Source organism: Aspergillus welwitschiae (genome assembly GCF_003344945.1).
Source record: "Aspergillus welwitschiae strain CBS 139.54b unplaced genomic scaffold BDQ94scaffold_9, whole genome shotgun sequence".
NCBI classification, from domain to species: domain Eukaryota; kingdom Fungi; phylum Ascomycota; class Eurotiomycetes; order Eurotiales; family Aspergillaceae; genus Aspergillus; species Aspergillus welwitschiae.
The window spans coordinates 99,743-117,372 of NW_020798703.1; the positions used below are offsets into that span (position 1 = coordinate 99,743).

At 50.9% G+C, this 17,630-nt stretch overlaps 9 protein-coding genes across 9 annotated transcripts; 6 read left to right on the forward strand and 3 right to left on the reverse strand.

The window, feature by feature from the left end:
- Window positions 1-475: 475 nt before the first annotated feature.
- On the forward strand, window positions 476-1,348 carry BDQ94DRAFT_139562 (uncharacterized protein). The gene is made up of 4 exons (XM_026765452.1): window positions 476-647; window positions 816-905; window positions 969-993; window positions 1,048-1,348. The coding sequence occupies exons 1-4, from the start codon at window positions 579-581 to the stop codon at window positions 1,248-1,250; spliced, it is 387 nt and encodes a 128-aa protein (XP_026628389.1). The 5' UTR covers window positions 476-578; the 3' UTR covers window positions 1,251-1,348.
- A 16-nt stretch (window positions 1,349-1,364) lies between these two features.
- On the reverse strand, window positions 1,365-2,384 carry BDQ94DRAFT_168388 (uncharacterized protein; the record flags this gene model as incomplete). The annotated part of the gene is made up of 1 exon (XM_026771045.1): window positions 1,365-2,384. One exon carries the CDS (start codon window positions 2,382-2,384, stop codon window positions 1,365-1,367), a length of 1,020 nt encoding a protein of 339 aa, XP_026628390.1.
- A 1,358-nt stretch (window positions 2,385-3,742) lies between these two features.
- On the forward strand, window positions 3,743-5,122 carry BDQ94DRAFT_186218 (FAD-dependent oxidoreductase; the record flags this gene model as incomplete). Its single annotated transcript, XM_026775090.1, has 3 exons — window positions 3,743-3,901; window positions 3,963-4,772; window positions 4,837-5,122. Exons 1-3 carry the CDS (start codon window positions 3,750-3,752, stop codon window positions 5,120-5,122), a joined length of 1,248 nt encoding a protein of 415 aa, XP_026628391.1. The 5' UTR covers window positions 3,743-3,749.
- BDQ94DRAFT_139567 (putative extracelular serine carboxypeptidase) lies at window positions 5,118-7,008 on the reverse strand. The gene has a single exon (XM_026765453.1). The coding sequence runs from the start codon at window positions 6,979-6,981 to the stop codon at window positions 5,272-5,274; it is 1,710 nt and encodes a 569-aa protein (XP_026628392.1). The 5' UTR covers window positions 6,982-7,008; the 3' UTR covers window positions 5,118-5,271.
- Window positions 7,009-7,552: 544 nt separating this feature from the next.
- Window positions 7,553-9,851, forward strand: BDQ94DRAFT_186222 (uncharacterized protein). Its single transcript, XM_026775091.1, has 3 exons — window positions 7,553-7,777; window positions 7,810-8,235; window positions 8,303-9,851. The coding sequence occupies exons 1-3, from the start codon at window positions 7,754-7,756 to the stop codon at window positions 9,593-9,595; spliced, it is 1,743 nt and encodes a 580-aa protein (XP_026628393.1). The 5' UTR covers window positions 7,553-7,753; the 3' UTR covers window positions 9,596-9,851.
- Window positions 9,852-10,540: 689 nt separating this feature from the next.
- On the forward strand, window positions 10,541-12,245 carry BDQ94DRAFT_186224 (glycoside hydrolase family 76 protein; the record flags this gene model as incomplete). Its single annotated transcript, XM_026775092.1, has 3 exons — window positions 10,541-10,631; window positions 10,691-11,391; window positions 11,451-12,245. The coding sequence occupies 3 exons, from the start codon at window positions 10,541-10,543 to the stop codon at window positions 12,243-12,245; spliced, it is 1,587 nt and encodes a 528-aa protein (XP_026628394.1).
- A 448-nt stretch (window positions 12,246-12,693) lies between these two features.
- Window positions 12,694-13,613, reverse strand: BDQ94DRAFT_186225 (uncharacterized protein; the record flags this gene model as incomplete). The annotated part of the gene is made up of 3 exons (XM_026775093.1): window positions 12,694-13,035; window positions 13,096-13,324; window positions 13,381-13,613. 3 exons carry the CDS (start codon window positions 13,611-13,613, stop codon window positions 12,694-12,696), a joined length of 804 nt encoding a protein of 267 aa, XP_026628395.1.
- Window positions 13,614-14,729: 1,116 nt separating this feature from the next.
- On the forward strand, window positions 14,730-15,137 carry BDQ94DRAFT_168394 (uncharacterized protein; the record flags this gene model as incomplete). Its single annotated transcript, XM_026771046.1, has 1 exon — window positions 14,730-15,137. One exon carries the CDS (start codon window positions 14,730-14,732, stop codon window positions 15,135-15,137), a length of 408 nt encoding a protein of 135 aa, XP_026628396.1.
- Window positions 15,138-16,021: 884 nt separating this feature from the next.
- Window positions 16,022-17,131, forward strand: BDQ94DRAFT_168395 (M4 family metallopeptidase; the record flags this gene model as incomplete). The annotated part of the gene is made up of 1 exon (XM_026771047.1): window positions 16,022-17,131. The coding sequence occupies one exon, from the start codon at window positions 16,022-16,024 to the stop codon at window positions 17,129-17,131; it is 1,110 nt and encodes a 369-aa protein (XP_026628397.1).
- Between the last annotated feature and the right edge of the window lie 499 nt (window positions 17,132-17,630).

The following is a 17,630-nucleotide window of genomic DNA, read 5'->3' on the forward strand; positions in this document are numbered from 1 at the left end:
ATTGTTGATTCATTGTTAGGTAAGGCATATGGCCGCTAGATCTACTTACTAGTAGTATTCCATCTCAGCTTTGGGTGTTATTCTGTCGAGACTTTGACACGTACACGAAAAACGGTATATCGCGTCTATTTGGTGGGAATGTGTATGAGAATCCACATGATGATTAGTAGGGCTTTTATGCCTCGGTAAATGTACTTCCTAATAGAAGGCGGTATGTAATTCTCTCTAATTGCTCATAGAAGGAACAAGATAGAAACAAAGGAAGAAGTAAAGAAGAAAATAGAAAGAGACATGATACGGGAGGATAGATCGTAGATGGATGAGCTCAACATCCTTTGCTTGTTATACTACTAATAATCCTTTCGATCCTTCCAATCCTCCGGGCCTCGGGTTCGGCGACTTTTGAGTCTCGTCACTCGGGGGGATTTTGTTCGTATTTGTAAGCATGCCATCACCTCCGCACTACGTTTCGAACTGCCGAATCTTCTTTCCCTCCTTCTATCATTGCATAATCTCCTTAAATTCATTTAAACACTAGAACTAGTTTCCAATCGATCATTATCTTATCAGACCTAACAATGGCATCGTCATCTGTCTCACTCAAGGCCTCGGCCTTCTCGTTTGTCGCTCTGGCGGTCGGACATACGGTATGTCAGCTCTAGCTTCTAGCTACCCATGGCGTCATCCACCCCCTTGCATTAGCAGGAGCTCCAATAAGCCACACCATCCCATCAAAACCCACAACATCCGTTAACCCACAGTCGATCCACATCTGTATAATCTATATAAACTACCTACTAACCACCATTAACCAGCTCGGAGGAACCCAATGGACCGCCGAACCAGCCTATCGCACCATCGCCGGCACCAAGCCCTGGGCTCTCGGCATTGTCGGCTGGTACCAGGTACTTCATCTATCCTCCATAGCAGATAAACCAACAAGCCATAGATACTAACCATACATCTAGGGAAGCGCCTTTCTCTTTACGACCGGTAAGATTTCTCGATCTCACTACCAAGCAAGAGCTTAATTAACAATGCTTATAGGCATCCTCCATTACCAATGGGCCCGCAACCCCCGAGCCCTTCAGGAGCCTACTAACAAGGCCATCGCCATCATTCTCAATGCCGCGCTGTGGGCTAGCTCGGCGTGGTATTTCAAGCATGGTATCAAGGAGAATGGATGGGTTGTCGGAGCTGCGGCTGCCTGGCAGGCCTGGTCGGTCGTAAGGGCTTGGTTGAAATATTAGATTTTTGCAGGAGACGTTATATAAACGTATAGCGGTAGACTACTAATCACTTTGAAGAAGATTACTAGCGTTTAGTATTATTAAACATTCAAAAGCTCATCACCGCATCAGACATCACCCACCGCCGTTTCTTCGGCTCTCAGCCCCTGAGACCGCATCCTCCCCATGCCCCGCAAGCACCCTCCGAATCATATCCTCCCTCTCCTCTAACATCTGTAAATACTGCAATCGCTCTCTACTCCTCGCCACCCTCGCTAATTCCTCCTGCAACTCTGACGGACTCATCCTTTCATAAGCCACCACCGACGCTATCGACTCCCCGTCCCTAACGCCATCAGACGATAGTTCAGCCGGCGCTTCGCCTAATGTAGCCGAGGCTGATGAAGCTACCTCACCACCACTAGCACCCTGCTTAGCATTCACCCCATCTATCACTGCAGCCCCAGATCCAATCTCCGGATCACCCCGCCTCGGCTTGCGAACAGACCCAGTACTTAGCTCGAATACAGGCCGATCAGCCGAGCTATGTACCGGCCGACTATCGGATTCGTTGAGTGGCGCACCATCGATCTCTGGGAGTAGAGCCGTAGTGTTCTGAATTATATCTTGGTTCTTCCCTTCTGCATGCTGAATAGTTGTGTCCTGTCCGCTTTCTTCGCTATTTGTTCCACCCATCTGTTGTCTTCTTTTTCTGAACCTCTGGAACCACGCCAATATGAGAAGCGCGATGATAGCAACAGCGATGGGCACCGCGACTCCTATTCCGGCCTTCGCGACGGGGGATAGACCAGCTGTACTATTATGATTGGGGGAAGATGCTTGCGTTGCTACTGAGGTCATATACATTGTCGAGACGAGACGGGTTTCTGTTACTGTGACGACGTTGGGTTGTTGGGATGTTGTTGTGGCGGTATCGTCATCTGAGAATGTCGTGGGAGCGGTAGTGGAGGAGGTTGTATCGTCAGAGTCGATGCTGGAGACTACTCCCGCGGTGGCTGTTATTAATGGGTCTTGTGTTGATGTTGGTTCGGATGTTGATTGGGTGGATGCGTAGATTGTTGTCACGACGGAGTAGATGGTCCTCAGCTCGTTAATGTACTCGCCTCGGCGGTCGAGGTTGATGTTTGGCGACATGTAGTCTGGGAGGTTTGGGTGGATGTCGAAGAGGTTGCAGAGGGAAAGGAGGGAGTTGGGAGTTACTGTTTATTGTTAGTTAGGGCGTTAGATGATTGGGGGTGGGTGTATTGACGTCGCTGGTCGGGGTTGATGGGACATTGGTGGAAACATGTTTGAAATTGTGTAGTCGCTGCTATTGTGGGTAGCTCGGTGCAGAAACATGGGTAGTCAGTATAGGAGCAGGTTGTGAGGATAAGGGGATATAGGCAGTTCAACTACGTTGACGAGGTTAGTGGGAGGTTGGGGTGGTGGTTCAGGGCCAGTACTGAGCAGCTAGGAACTTCGCCGAATTTGTGAGAGACGAGTTGACTTCGAGAAATAAAATTCTCAGACACTGGGTGTTGTGTATCTACTGAGAAGAAATGCTGTATAGCTTGTTGCAGGTTCATGGTGACTTGTAAAAGATGCGCCCTGCATGCTGTAACCGGTGGGTAAACGAAGCCTCCAGCTGTGGCGTCGGGTCCGGAAAGAAGATGGCGAAGTACGGGGGACCATCTGCATTATCTATGGAGACTGGTTGGGGAAACATTCTGAATTGTCCTGGTACCATGCAAGGGAGCAGCGGCCAGGGCTTAGATAATCTCTCGTCGTTAGTGAATGGGGTATCTTGAGATAGGTACCTTACTCCTCCAGCTACTGTCATATCCGCATAATATAATATCGTCTATTGCATTATGTTTCATCCCAATGGAGCTATAAGCGCCCCTCATAAACAATTTCAACACCAAGTTGGCCAACCTCAATGTTCAAACACCTCGCACAGAACCGTGCAATCCCCGGAGTGCGGGATGTTTTGGTCTCAGAATCGCCGACATGGAGTAGCCACGAGCACGCCAGCTGCACGCCGCCGGGGAGCTTCAAGATAGTCTACCAGACAATAGGCAGACGGCAGCAGCTAAATGCAGCTGGTGGCCAGGATTATCAGATTTTGATTAAACTCATTGGTGCGCCGAGCACCAACGCTCGGCGCTAACCGAAGCCAGCGCATGGCGGTGCCTTAATTGATCCATGGATCGCTCGGTTAGGAGCCGATCAGCGGTACTCAATGAGATGTACATCAGTGCGTACGGAGCACATGAATTGGAGTATCGCCTTGGATCTAAGACTACATGAGGTTGTCTATATTGAAAACGACTATATTACCTTGACAAATTTCCTATTTCCTGAGAAGATTCTGAAGCCAATACCTCCCGTTCGGACCCTCCGCGGACTGTCCGAACCACAAACCTCCGTCCCACCACCCTTAATGGCTATAAAACCCGCACAATCCCATAATCCCTACAACAAAAACTAAACATTTTATATCGCCCAACCAAGCTAGATATGTCTTCCCCCACCGTCCTAATAATCGGCTGCGGCATCGCCGGTCCCGTCCTCGCCATTCTCCTAAAGCGCAAAGGCTACAACCCCATCGTCTTCGAAAAGGTCCAAGCTCTCGGCGATGCCGGTGCATCATTGATGATACAGCCAAACGGGTATACCTCTCTCTTACCATCCCCATCCACAGCCTCATCTTAGCAGCTAACAATGAATCAGAATGAAAATCCTCAACCTCATCACCCCAACCCACCCCCTCCCAATAATAACCCCCCTTCAATCCCTCTGGCACGGCACAGCCAGCGGCAAAACCCTCGGCCACTCCACCCTCCCCTCAACCTACGTGGACCGTTACACCCAGCCCGCGAGCGGTATAAAGCGCAGTGTCCTCAACCTCTATCTCAAAACCACGCTCCGAGAACACGACATCCCACTGTACGAAGGATACCAACTCAAGAACATCCACGAACTCCCCCACCAGATAACTGCATCCTTCACCAACGGAAAATCAATCACCGGCACGTTCCTCATCGGCTGTGACGGAATCAAATCCTCTACGAGAAGGATCCTCCTCTCCCAAAAAGCAGGAATCGCCGAAGGCCCACCTACATTCACTGGCTTGATTCAAGTAGCGGGGATATCCAAGATCCCACCTTCCATAACTGAGAGGGATGTTTCCCTGAGTAACTGGTACGGCGAGGGAGTGCATGTCGTTGCGTACCCCATCTCTGCCGAGGAGATTTCCTGGGCTGCTACAATTCCGGATACAGAGGGTGAGGAGAGTACGTGGCGCGCTGCTACTGCTGGAACCGAGGTGGAAGACTTACGACAGAAGCTGAGAGAGAAACTACTTGGATTTGAAGACTGTGTTCTTGAAATGGTGAACACAGCGGAGAGAATCATCTCCTATGGATTGTTTGATCGACGAGAGGTTCCTGTCGATCAGTGGTTTTCTGATCACGTAGTGTTAGTGGGTGATGCGGCGCATCCGACGAGTCCGCATTTGGGTCAGGGGGCGAACCAGGCTTTGTAAGTTTCTCTCTTTCACCTGGAGGGTGATAATAGGGATGAGTGCTAATGTTGGATTGGGTAGGGAGGATTGCTATCATCTTAGTCGCATGCTTCCGGATCTGAGGGTGGAAGGGGTGGCGTGGGATGAGGTTGAACAGGGGCTATCTGGTATATTTGAGAAGTTTGCGCGGTTGAGACAGCCGCGCACCTCGGCGTTAGTTAAAGAAGCCCGTCGGCTGGGGGAGCAGCGCGTTGTTGTGGGAGGGCCGGAACGGTGTCGCCAGCGCGATGCAAGAATTGCAGATGCTTGGAGGGATGAGGAGGCTGTGGCGAGGGGACTGGATGGGCTGTTTAAAGAGCCATTCTGAGGTTGCTTGTGCTTGTCCACAAACACGACGGATCATTTTGTGGGGTAACTTATGCTTCGAATATGTACATAATATTCAGTGAATAATTCTGTTAGAATAGATCATCGCTATGCATCGCTCATCACGGCATAACCTGCTCCGTCTCAATTCTACAAAACAGTCTGATACACCCTCTCATCCGCATCAGACTGGTTCCCCTTCCACTCCTTCAACCACACCCCCACAAATCTCACCACCTCCTCATGCACACTAACAATCTCTTTAGGCGCCTTCTCCCCCTCCTTCTTCTGCTGATCCGACAATCCGTTCTGATCCCAGTGATGGACCGCACCTCTCACGCCATCCCACACATCCGCCGCCGGAATATCCAGCAAAATAATCGGCTCACTATCAGACGACTTCCGACTCTGCCAGTCGACTCCGTCCGCTAGTGGTGTCGCGTCGCGCCACGGATCCGCCAACCCGCCTATTATCGCGACGCGCGGATACGAGAAATTGAATCCGCCGAACTGGTTAATTCGCTGAACATCTGGCGGTGTCGTGATTCCGAATGTGTTGGGGCAGAAAGATGAAAGGTAGGGGAGGTCGAGGAGACGAGAGATAAGGGGCTTAGTGGACGAAGGCACAGAGGAGCCTGTAGTGAAATACCCCCATTCAACGCAGACTTGGTAGTTCCAACTAGTGCCGGAGTCCTTGCTGAGGGGCTGCGGGGTGGTAAAGTTCGTGATGTTGGATGATGAGGACTCCGAGGATGAGTCGGCGAAGACTTTCGAGGTGCTTAGGAACCCGATCCAGTTGAGGAAGTTGGTGACCAGGGTCGTGTTGGAGGGATCGTAGCCTGCAATTTGGACCAATTGCTTGACGGACGCGGAGGTGGGTTCGGCGGTTTCGGGGTACAGCAAGTCCGAGTTGGTGATGTTGTTGCAGAAAGCGCGGAAGAGAGGGGTTCCGATGGACTTGTCCCAGTTGCGGGACTGAAACGAGTCCAGACCATAGGAGAGGGAGGAGACAAAGTCCTGGTTACTGAGGTTGGTCGCTGAGCCCCCAAAAGCGGATTTCAGTTGCTGGGCCAGGGTTTTATTGTCGGCATGGTCGATGAGAATGCGATCCACAATATCAATTGACGTCTGTATGGTGGAGATGCACTGAGATGGGCCATACAGTCGGATCGGTTCGTAGTATTCCCAGTAATCAATGATGGCTTCCGTGACGCCAGAAGACGACACCGCGCCCCAGTAGAGCTCCGGGTAGAGTTTGCGGAGGAAAGCGACGAAAGCACCAGCATAAGAGCCGCCATAGGCGATCCACGGAGTGGTGGCTGCCGTAAGATCGAGATGCTCCAGACCGGGGAAGACAATGTTCAAGGCAAAGTAAGCATAGTCAGCGAGCGCCTGCTCGGTGGTCAAGAATCGAATGTTCTCGGTAGTAAGGTTGGTGAATGGGTAGCTCTCGCCGTAATAGCGATGTTCGAGAATGAGGCCAATTCCATGGTACGCTGCCGCTAATTGAGTAACAGCCCCTTGTGAAAGGAAGGGAATACGGTCGCTTCCATCGGTTTCGCCTGCGGCAATTACAAAAACGGGTCCTCCAGGCTGGTAATGGCTGGTGTCAAGCCAGTAGCGCAGGCCAAATGTGGCATTGGTGTGTGGCTCATAGCGTGATTCATTGTGAAAATGGTCTATAGGCACAGAAAGGTTGTACACCGGGAAGCTTGCTGAATCCTGGTTGAGAGAAGCCTGGTGAGACTTGCTGAGCTGGCTGAGTTGGTGCAGATGTGGTACCCGCAACTCCAGGGGGCTGGAGTCGAGGGCAACCGTGGAGGCAATCAAGGTCCCCAGAAGGGGAAGCGAAAGGAACATGATGGTCGTGCGATGGAAGAGTCGGGGGACTCCCCCGACTTTATTACTCCTAGACCCTTATGCGGGGTTTCTTTGCAAGACGAGCTTTATCTAAGCGGTGGAACTGGCGATTGCCAATCAGCCCAGCCAACCAGCAAGGTGTGATGAGGTTGGGACGGCGATCGTCGCGTTATCCGTCGGTCTCCCGGCGTGGCTGGTTTCTGCACTTGCCAATAATTGACAATTATTCCCCGTCTCCTCCATTGTGCTCACCTCCTCGGTTTACTCGTCATTCAGAGCTCGCCAGCCAACTGGTGTCGCTCAGAACGAGTGACCGCAAAACCATTCGCTCCGACATACAGCCCAGGATGGCGTGACATTTGCGGGTACTCGCTGCGCCGTTGAATTTTTAGGGCGGATCACGCCTCGGTCACCCATTGATTCTAACGCACTTCTACCCGGTAGTATCAGCACTGTGTAGTAATGTCGTGATCAATATACTTGGTTGACAATCACAAAAGGTCAATTCGCTCAGAGCAGGGATCGAACCTGGGATACTCCGTGTTCTATCACGTGACTCGACGGGTGAAACCGGGATCGTGAGTCAGTCAACTATTCTTAGTGAATGTTTGAACCCCCTGTTGCTGTGTGGGGGCCGCATTCTGCAGCTTCACCACCAATGCAGAAACCCGGTCCTATCCTGACCAGGGTCATCGAAGCTATTATGCATGGGAACCGACCGTTTATATTGCAATCGTGTTGAAGCTCCCAATATGCTATATATTTCATTTAAATGTACATCATGAGCAGGACAACAGTTTCTATTTCACGTCTTACCCAAAGCGCCAGTTAGGGCTGACAGGAGTCGTCGAAAAGCATCAAGTATCACCCAATGACACCAGACTCTACAGAGAACGTGTTGGTACCTCTACACTACGCGACAGATACGAACCCCCTAATCTACAAAAACTTCCAGTTAACCCAATGCTAGGAAACTTCGGTACAACCAGGAATGCTAAATTGGGGCCGCCCCCAACTCTCACCGTCGCACGCGAGCTTCCATTTGCTCTCCCACAGCATGACTACGACCATGCCTTCAACGCAGCCACTCTCCTCCCTCACCAAGTTGGAAGGAAGTGGACATATCCAATGCTACGCATCACTTCGCCTCCACTCATCCAGGCAGGCTGTGTACATCATGCCCCCTTTCGCCCCAACGATACGGCCTTATGCAGGAACCAGATCACACCCCTAATCAACTCTCCTTCGTCCTGCGTTTGAAGTTTCTTACATTCTTCTGTTTCTATTGGGGTCAGTCTCTCGCTATTCTTCTACCTCGCAGCAAGTTCACTGTCTCGCCGTGGGCAACAACAACAACATGGCATCACGCTCCTTTTCTTCCCAGTCCCTCTTGACCGGCTTTCTCCTGACACTCATTTCCTCCCCCTTCGCCTCCGCTGAACTCACTCTCGCTTCTAATCCCCAAACCACATCCGCTCCCGTCGAGACCGTCTCCCTCATCGATGCCAGCGGCATCCCCATCACCACCGCCAACGACCCAGCCGACAACGCCTGGGTCATCCCCCTGACCGGACCAGCCAGCGCTCCCACCGGCGCTGCCTGGGGCGCGCAAATCCAATATAACAGCGACCTGGCTGGAATACTCCCAGTCGCATTCGGGACCCCTACCACCACCGCCAAACCCACCGCAACAGCGACAACAAAAGCAGCAGCAGCACCAACAACAACAACAGCAACGTTCGTATCAGCCGGCTCGCCCGGCCAAAAGAGCGGAAACTTCGAGCTCGAAATCGCGTTCAGCAACACCCTCCTCCTATCGCAAGACACAAGTCTGAACATCACCTCCACCATAAACAAAACCAACTCAACAACCATACCCTCCCTCCCCGTCGGCCTCAACCTCGGCCTCCAAGACAAATGGAATGGCTCCATTGTGCTGGGAGGTAACTACGACTCCAATCGCATCTACGACGAACCGCACTGGCAAACCACCCCGGAAACCAGCGCCGGCAACACCAGCTTCATCGATACAGGCATGTTAGACATCAGCGCCGTCATCCTCCAACTCTACACCACGCCCAACGCTACAACCAGCAGCAAAGACGCAGAATACCCGTTCGGCGGTACCAGCGTGCAGGAGACGAGTAAGACTCTCCCCGCCATGCTGGACTTTAATTCCGAGTTCCTGTCCGTGCCGGATGAATCCTGGTGCGGACGGAATATCTCGATCGTGTTTAATCCAGATAGCGAGTCATATCCGATATTTGATATTCCAGTTTGGGCCGAGCTGGTTCCCAAGGAGAGGTGTCAGGTATCCAGTGGGAAGGTTGTGCTTGGACGGCCGTTCTTCCAGGCTGCCTATGTGTATGTGAACTCGGCGGGCGATGTGTATTTCAGTTCGATCACTACGGAGGACGTGGATGTTGCGACCAAGCCGTTTGATTTGCATGTGCAGCTTTCGGAGGCGGTCAATGGTACTGAGACTTATGGGGGAGGGAATGGAACGGCGACAGGGTCGGGGAGTGATGCGATGGGGACCTCGGGGGCGGGAAGGTTGGGTGTTGAGGGGGTTTGGGGGGTGGTTGTGGGGATGGGGTTGTTGTTACTGATGTGAAGTGGAGGGTTTTTTGATGTCTTTGTACGATGTGAGCAGGTGTGTGTTATGATTTTGTAATATAGGTTCGCTTCTTCGGTCTGTTGTATGACAGGCTGGGTTTTCTTGATTGAGTGGGTTGGACGTCTATACCCGTTGATGGCAGCTTGGAGGTTATGCTTTTGGTAACGTGAATTGGATTTATGTCATTATCAACCTTCCACTTACTAAAGGAGGCAGACTGATGTCTATAATATTCATATCTACTGCATGAGAGGAGTAGAACCTGCAGGTTGATTACATAAATAGGTCAAAATGCACCTCAAAGCTAAACTTACTTCCATTATCTTCTGAGACGAGCACGGATACGCCTATCTTTGAGGAGCACACATGAACAACCTACCTTGATGAGCTAACTTTCGAGTATGGGGAAGGTAAGCGAAAACGCCCTAACAAGTGCATCACCACTCAAACCCCCGACAACTAAACACCTACCAGACAGTAGCTGAGCCGCACAGCCATAACCACTAATTCCTTGGCTATCTGGCTAGCTGAACAGCCCAAGCCTGCCAATCTTCTCCCCTTCCACAGATATTCTTATCCGCCGACCCACCACGCTAATTCCATCTCACGCACGAAGGATCGTCGCCAATTCCCACGCGTCCATTCCGTAGACGAACCGACCAATCAGCACCTCCATCTCCACTGCCCTAAATGCTACCTATGTGGATCGGAATCAAACGAACAGTCGTTGTTGTATGCCCGGATAATGTCCGCTGGGTGTGAAGAGCCTTACCTGCTAGCATGGTCTAACTGGGATGCGTGAGGCTGAAGACCCTGTCAGCATGGGTTATTAATAAGGTATGGGGTACTCACGCGACGGGAACTTTTTTTTTTTTTTTTTTTGATCGTTTTGCAAAGCGTAGAGCTACTTAGTTGAGCGCCATTGCTTTCTTCAGACCAGTCATGGGTTTCGGGCGATTAGGCGGGTATGCCGCTGTCTTTGCGGGGTTAGTGGTTAGTGTTTCTGCTATTGATTTCAATATCAACAGCACCGGTATGGGACTTCATCTGCTTCTGCGATTATCAGAAGACCCGCTAATGCAAAGTAACCAGACACAGTCAAATCCGCCTCCACCATCGAATTCACAAACCTCCTCAGCACCGCCAACTTCAACGGCACCGTCAACCCCATCTACTCCTCCTCCTACCCAGAAGGCATGCTCTACATGTCCCTTATCCCCTACTGGAACGCGACCGGCAACACAACCTACAACGAGTTTATCATCTCGCGCATGCACAACCACTCGGAGAGCATATTCAGCGGCGAATGGGAGGAGATCGACGTCTTGACGAGCGACTTTGTCACCTGGGGTCTCGCCGCCATGGCTGCGTCAGAGGCGGACTTTCCGGGTAGCCCGACGAACTCTTCTTGGCTGACATGGGCGAAGAAAGTCGCGTATACGATGGAATTGGTTGTTAGTCAGGGCTCGATATGCAACGGCGGACTATATGACGATGAGAGTCAGACGCATGGGACGGAGTTCGATTGGTTCAGCAACGGGGCGTATTTCCAGCTTATTTCGAGAGTGGCGTATGCGAGTGAGGGAGACGACCAGGGGACGTATGCACAGTATGGGGCGAGTGCATGGTCATGGAGTGAGGAAAACGGCATGGTGAATACCACGGATTGGTCGGTGTATGATCTAGTCTCGAATACGACGGTGAATTCATCGACTTGTCAGGCTGTGGATACGGCGAGGTGGAGTTTGGCGTATGGGTTTTATTTGAGTGGTGCGGCGTATATGTATGAAGCGGTAAGCAGCACTATCCCCAGAGATAGATCGTTGTGGGATGATAGCTGACGACACAGCAGACCAAGTCGGACGTCTGGATGACGCGAGCCGAAGGACTCCTCAACAGCACGCTTGACACATTCTTCCTCGACGACATCATGGTCGAAGTGGGCTATAGCAGTGCTAGTCTAGGCACTGCCGAGCAGTCCAAACTGTCTGCTTACCCGTTCAAGGGATTCCTGGCGCTGTGCCTTGCATCCGTGGCAAACCTTATCCCGGAGTTCGCCGGTCGGATTGTGCCGCTCCTGGCAGACACAGCTGTGGCGGTAGCTGAGCAATGCGATGGAACAAGCAACCAGACCGTCTGTGGTTCCGACTGGGGGTCTACTTCGTATAACAAAGACCCGTCCTTCGAGAATACCTGGAATGCCGCCAATATTTTCGCCTCGAAGCTGCTTGCGCCGGAAATATCCGAGTCGGGAAATACTACGAGTAGCGGCAACTCCACGACAAGCAATACAGCAAGCAAAGATGGAAGTGGTATCTCGAATGGCGCGATCGCTGGTGCCGTGGTTGGTGCGGTGGCAGGCGTGGCTTTGATTATTGCGGCGGTCTTCTTCGGCCTGCGTCAAAGGAAGCAGAAGAGAATCCCGGTCCCTACAAAGGAGCCGGATGAGATTGAGTATGCTAAGAAGGGCCCCGCAGAACTGGCGCAGGGGTCTTATGTCCCTGAGATGGATAATGGAGTGGTGACGGAGCTGCCGGGGAAAGTAGATGGGGAGCAGTTGAAGTCCAGTGTTCCTCACGAAGTAGATTCAGCCCCGGTGTCTGAGCTTCCGGTCAGGGTTAACACGATGCGTTATGAACTGGAATGATAGCATAGTTTCGAGCGGTCATGGCTCTTTAGAGCATAATATTAATCAAATTAAAATTTAGACACATAACTCTTATCTGACGTGCTTTGCTTGATGCTATAATTAGTACCTAGACGCCTAGGAATGCTTCGATAATATCTCACGTAAGTCCAAATGCAGCATTCCTACTTCTTTCTGTCCGAGGAAATAGTAAAACAAGGAGAACAAGGCTAACAGTGTACATGAACAGAAAAGAGACTGCAAAATAACGCTATAACCCACTAGCAAGTAAAGTAGCAATTATATAACAGGTAATAATTATATGTGTAAGGGGTCCGTCTTCTTACAACAATTCCAACCATCAGTACCGTCTAAATATACCCCATTTCTCTACTCTACCCGCAAAGCATCTCGCAAAAATACTCATATCACCTCGCTATCAACTCAAATATCAGCGCTGTTCGACAAATCAAGAAACTCTAGGCGGTAGAGAAGGCCAATGAACAAAGACAGAGAAGACATACTCCAGCTCCTCCAGGAAATTTGACATCGAATAAAACTGGCCCGAGTCCGCTGGAGGAAGCGCCTCGTAGCCACTGAGAAAGGTTGATGGTAACGGTTCAATAGTCTGCTGCCACTGATGGCTTCCATATAGTCCAGCCTCTTCCAAGAAAAAGGGATAGTTGTAGTTATAGCTGTATTGCGATATTGTGTTTCCGTCACGAGCGTACTGGCATTGCTGCACCTCTTCTTCGAATCGGACGCGGCATTTTCTCCGCTTGTTCCAGTCTTGGCGGGAGCTGAGGATTATCTGTGGGAAGAAAAAAAATCAGAATTGATGAAGGAAGTATGTTGTCTGCTTTCAGCTTACACTAGGGACTGAGTGGATGGTTATGTTCCAGAAACGGCCAAGCAGAGACTTTCCATCTGTAGAGTCGTTCGATGTTGAATGATCTTCTGGAAGCTCCCAAATACTGGGCTTTCGCTTCAGAGAAGGCTTCCTGGGGGCTTGCGTCGAGGGTGCTTCGCTAGGTGTTGGGCTGGGGCTTCTGCTGGACTTCAGTGGGCCGTAGAGCCAGGTGATGTCGCTATCTTTGTCCCTGCACGAAGTCAGATAATCGCGATCGGGTAAAGTGGGAATCGAGATAGCACTCACCACGAGATAAAAGCCGCTGGCATGCGAATAGTTTGTCGAGTTGAAGCCATCCATGCTCTCCAAAGAGCATTTTCGAAGCGACATCTGACAATACTGTGCTGGTTTATTTGGCGAACATGTTTTCTAGTAGCCCACATCTCATCATACGTCCAGGAATGTGCAAGGTAGTCAACATTGACTTTGGCGTCCTCTTCAATCAAGAGATCATCACGCACAGCCCTTGGACGGGACATGGTAGCCTCGAGGGGCTTAGAAGTCAGAAGATCCGAGATTGGAAGGAGAGGAGGTAGAGGGTGGCGATAGTCACTGGAAGTCAAGGGTCGTCTCTTTGAACCAGGGTGAGTTTATCAAGAACTGGCGCGAGGGTGATGGAACACCTAATATATGGCACACAAGAATGCAAGCATTCACTATCCACCTAGTAGGCAAATGTCAGCTCTACCTCCTCTCTATCGACGCTGGACTAGCACAGTACCAGTCCCACAGCTGATAAGAGCTCTACATGTCATACTGCAATGCCCCCACTCCGAACACGGGCTAATCCAGACGCGTGAATCTGATATTGAGCCTGATTGGCGAACCAGTATCTACAAAAAGACTATATGGGGGAGCTCCCCGGTTGCGGAGAGCTCGAAACACGGCGCGCAGAGGAGTTGCAGTGGCCCAGCCGCCCGGGAGAGCCGAGTTACCGAGATGGGGAATGGTGGACATGACAGCCGGGTGCCACCCAGACCGACGAGGCCGAGTAGGGAAGGAGAAGTTGTAACCATGGGGTGACATCTGGTCTTATCAAGGGACGCGTCCGGGGCTGCTTGAGTCTCCCAGCCAACCACCGCCTCGCTGGTAGGCCGGAAGAGTCAGCCGCCCAATCAGCATCCCGGATTCCACATACTACGCCAGTGCATCAAAAATCTTGACTCCTGGCCATGTCTTGATTCATGCTCTCGGCTGCAATATCCCCGATCCGTGGCGACAGCCGGGGAGCTCCATTTAGGTGGGAAATCTAGACCTGCCGATGAGCGAGATGGGATTCCCCGATCTCCTTCCTTAAGGAGCCCAGCCCGTCCTGTCCAGCCATGAACCACCGTATCGATTCATCGCTACCATTTACCAGCCTAGCATACCATGTCTTCCATAGAATCGTGATGTCTGCGCAAGAAGAATGCTCGGCGTTTTCTCGTCTCGCCTGCGGTTGTCGGCCCCGCCCTATCTCGTAGAGGATCCCTATCAGCATTTTTTCGCGGGGAATGTCCCAGGTCGTAGACAAGCAGAAGTATTTGAAGCAAGCAGGTATCGAGCGAACGTCCTCTGTACTCCTCCACCGCACTTATCTATCATATCAAATAAAGATGCCTTATTGCCTTGGAAAGTCACTAGGCCTGATTGGCCGCGGACAAGAGCCACTCTCCTTTTCTCTTACCGGAAGCCCTACTCTTTGCACAAACACCCCTTACATCTCAGATCTCAACGCCTCGAGGCTTCTCGCTCCTTCGGATCGTACTGAAGCAGATATCCGCTGGACTTCTCACGCCGAACAGGCCTGTGACCCGGAAGACAGCTTCAAAGAGCACGCTGTGTTATGCCTTCCATGCTGCCACCATACCGAAGACAACCACCCCGGTATGGATGATACTCCTTTGGATGGAAAGGCTCGCAATGCTCTTGAAGAGTATTCCAATTCTTTCGATGAATATCGTCTGCTCAAGCGGAGGTTATCTACGTTAACGCACTCGCCACGAAGTGAGAAGGCTGCATAGCCAAGTGCAACACGCTGCGACGCATGCAGTTTCTGGAAGCCATTCAACCTGGCATAATCACGGCGCCACCACTGATGGAATTCTTTGATTGAAAGGAGCTTGTAACACTATGGTTATTTTAGAGCATCGAGCTATATGTAATTTAAATTCTGCGACATGCATTTTCCAACGTTCAGCATTTTCTTATTGAATACAATCTTCGAAGTCGCTGGTGCTCTACATCAATTTTCTTTGTAAGCCAATCTTGGCGAGTCATCCATAATTAAATCACATATATCAATCATATTTATCAGACACCAAACTACTCTGTGATGAATCAAAATGCAACACTCGGATTGAAACATTGAAATGGCGATCGATATTCCTTATCAAATGCTACAGATGCAAATACTTTGGCTTTATTGCTATTAATTCTAGAACCGCTGAACGCAGGGCGGGAATGCAACCTAGCTATCTATTCACAGGAAACAGTAGCAGTGGCGAGTCACCGTCTTATTGGAAGATAATAGCCGTTACCTTAATCCATGGCAGCAACCCAGACCTGCCTTCGACCCTGATCTTAGTCAGGCCGCATTGACCAATCTACATTTCCATGGTCGATGTCAACACGAGATACTATCCTTTTCGTGTGACAAGCTTTCTATGTGCGGTCGTCATGATGGCTGTGCATATAGCATCCCTGTTTGAAAACATGTATGAATAACACTTACGAGACTGGTATACTTATCTAGGTGCAATATAATTATTTTTCACTTAGTAAATCCTACCTTTAGATTCTACTACACGCAGTTAAGGAATAACTGATCTACAATTAGTGGTTTTATCTCTCCCATAAATCTATCTTACCTGACACAACCCAGAACATTCAGCCATCACGACCAACCATGTCCGCCAGAAACAACCACACCTACACCTTCATCCAACCCCAAATCCTCCAACACATCAGCACCTCGCCCAATGCACCATCCAAAGCCCGCCGCGCCGCCACCCGCACCCTCGCCCTCGCCAACGAAATCCATCAGACCCGCCTTTCCTCCTCTCCCTATATTTCCCTCACGTCGCACGCCCAAGCCCGCGAAATCTACGACTGCCGCAACAAGCGCGGTCTTCCAGGCCTCCTCGTACGCACCGAATCCTCCTCCGCCCCGACCACCCAAGACGACACCGTAAATCACGTATACGACAGCTTCGGCATCTTCCTGCACTTCCTCTCGTCTGTGCTGGGCCGGCAATCGATCGATAACGACGACCTCCGGCTCATCGGCTGTCTCCACTACGACAAAAACCTAGACAACGCGTTCTGGACCGGACAGGAAATTATCTTCGGCGACGGAGACGGGGTGTACTTCGCTGGGTTCCCCAAGAGTCTGGATGTCGTCGTGCATGAGCTGATGCATGGAGTGACGGATCATACAGCTGGGTTGTTGTACGAGGGTCAGTCTGGAGCGCTGAGCGAGAGTATCTCTGATGTGTTTTCTTGTGTGATTGAGCAGTGGTGGAGGGGACAGGGAGTCGAGGAGGCGGATTGGGTGGTTGGGAGGGGGGTTTGTGTTTGGCCGAAGGGGAAGAAAGGTGCCGGTGCTGGTGCGGGGGAGATGGGACTGAGGTCATTGAAGGCGCCTGGTACAGCTTATGACGATCCTGTCCTTGGTAGAGATGGACAGCCGAGTCATATGAGGGAATTGGTGTGTACTGAGGAGGATAATGGTGGGGTGCATTGGAATTCGGGCATTCCGAGCCATGCGTTTTATCTTTGCGCTGTGGAGTTCGGGGGACGGAGTTGGGAGAAGGCTGCGGTCGTTTGGTATCGCGCGTTGTTAGATCCGAGAGTTGAGCCGAATTGTAGCTTCCAGAGATTTGCGAGTGTGACGGTGGATATTGCGGAGGCGATGTTTGGGGGAGAGGCTGGTGAAGTCGTGAAGAGGGCGTGGGTGGCGGTTGGAGTTGAGGTTGGGATGGTGTTGTGGACGGTGAAGGGTGATACTGGTTGCTAGAATTGGTGGAATTAGCTTTGAAGTTAGCAGTATTATGAGGTTAGCAGAAGGTACGAAGGAGACTATAGGCATATCCCACTGTTTCTTGCAGCTTGTATCGAGGTCATTTTTAGCAAGCATCAATAAAGTATGCTTTCTAGTACTCACAACTCACATTATTCGAATTCTGGTCTGCAAATAGGAGTTTTCTATTAGTGTTAGACTTCCAAATCACTAAAAGGGGCGGAAGCAACTTGGAAGAGCATAGAACACATCCATAGCTCGACTATGGGCGTTGTATGACAGGTACATAAACACGTAGAATGCACATGTTTGGGTCCTACCAGAAGCTGCAGTTAGTACTCTGTCTGCTTGATAGACTGCTAGCTGAAACGGACGAAGTAGTCCTGCTTGTGTACAGTATACCGGAACTGTTGGTCCTTTCCGCACAACGATAGTATGTCCTTTCCGTATTAGGAGAATGATGCTACAACAGAAACCTGAGTGTATAATTCTATCA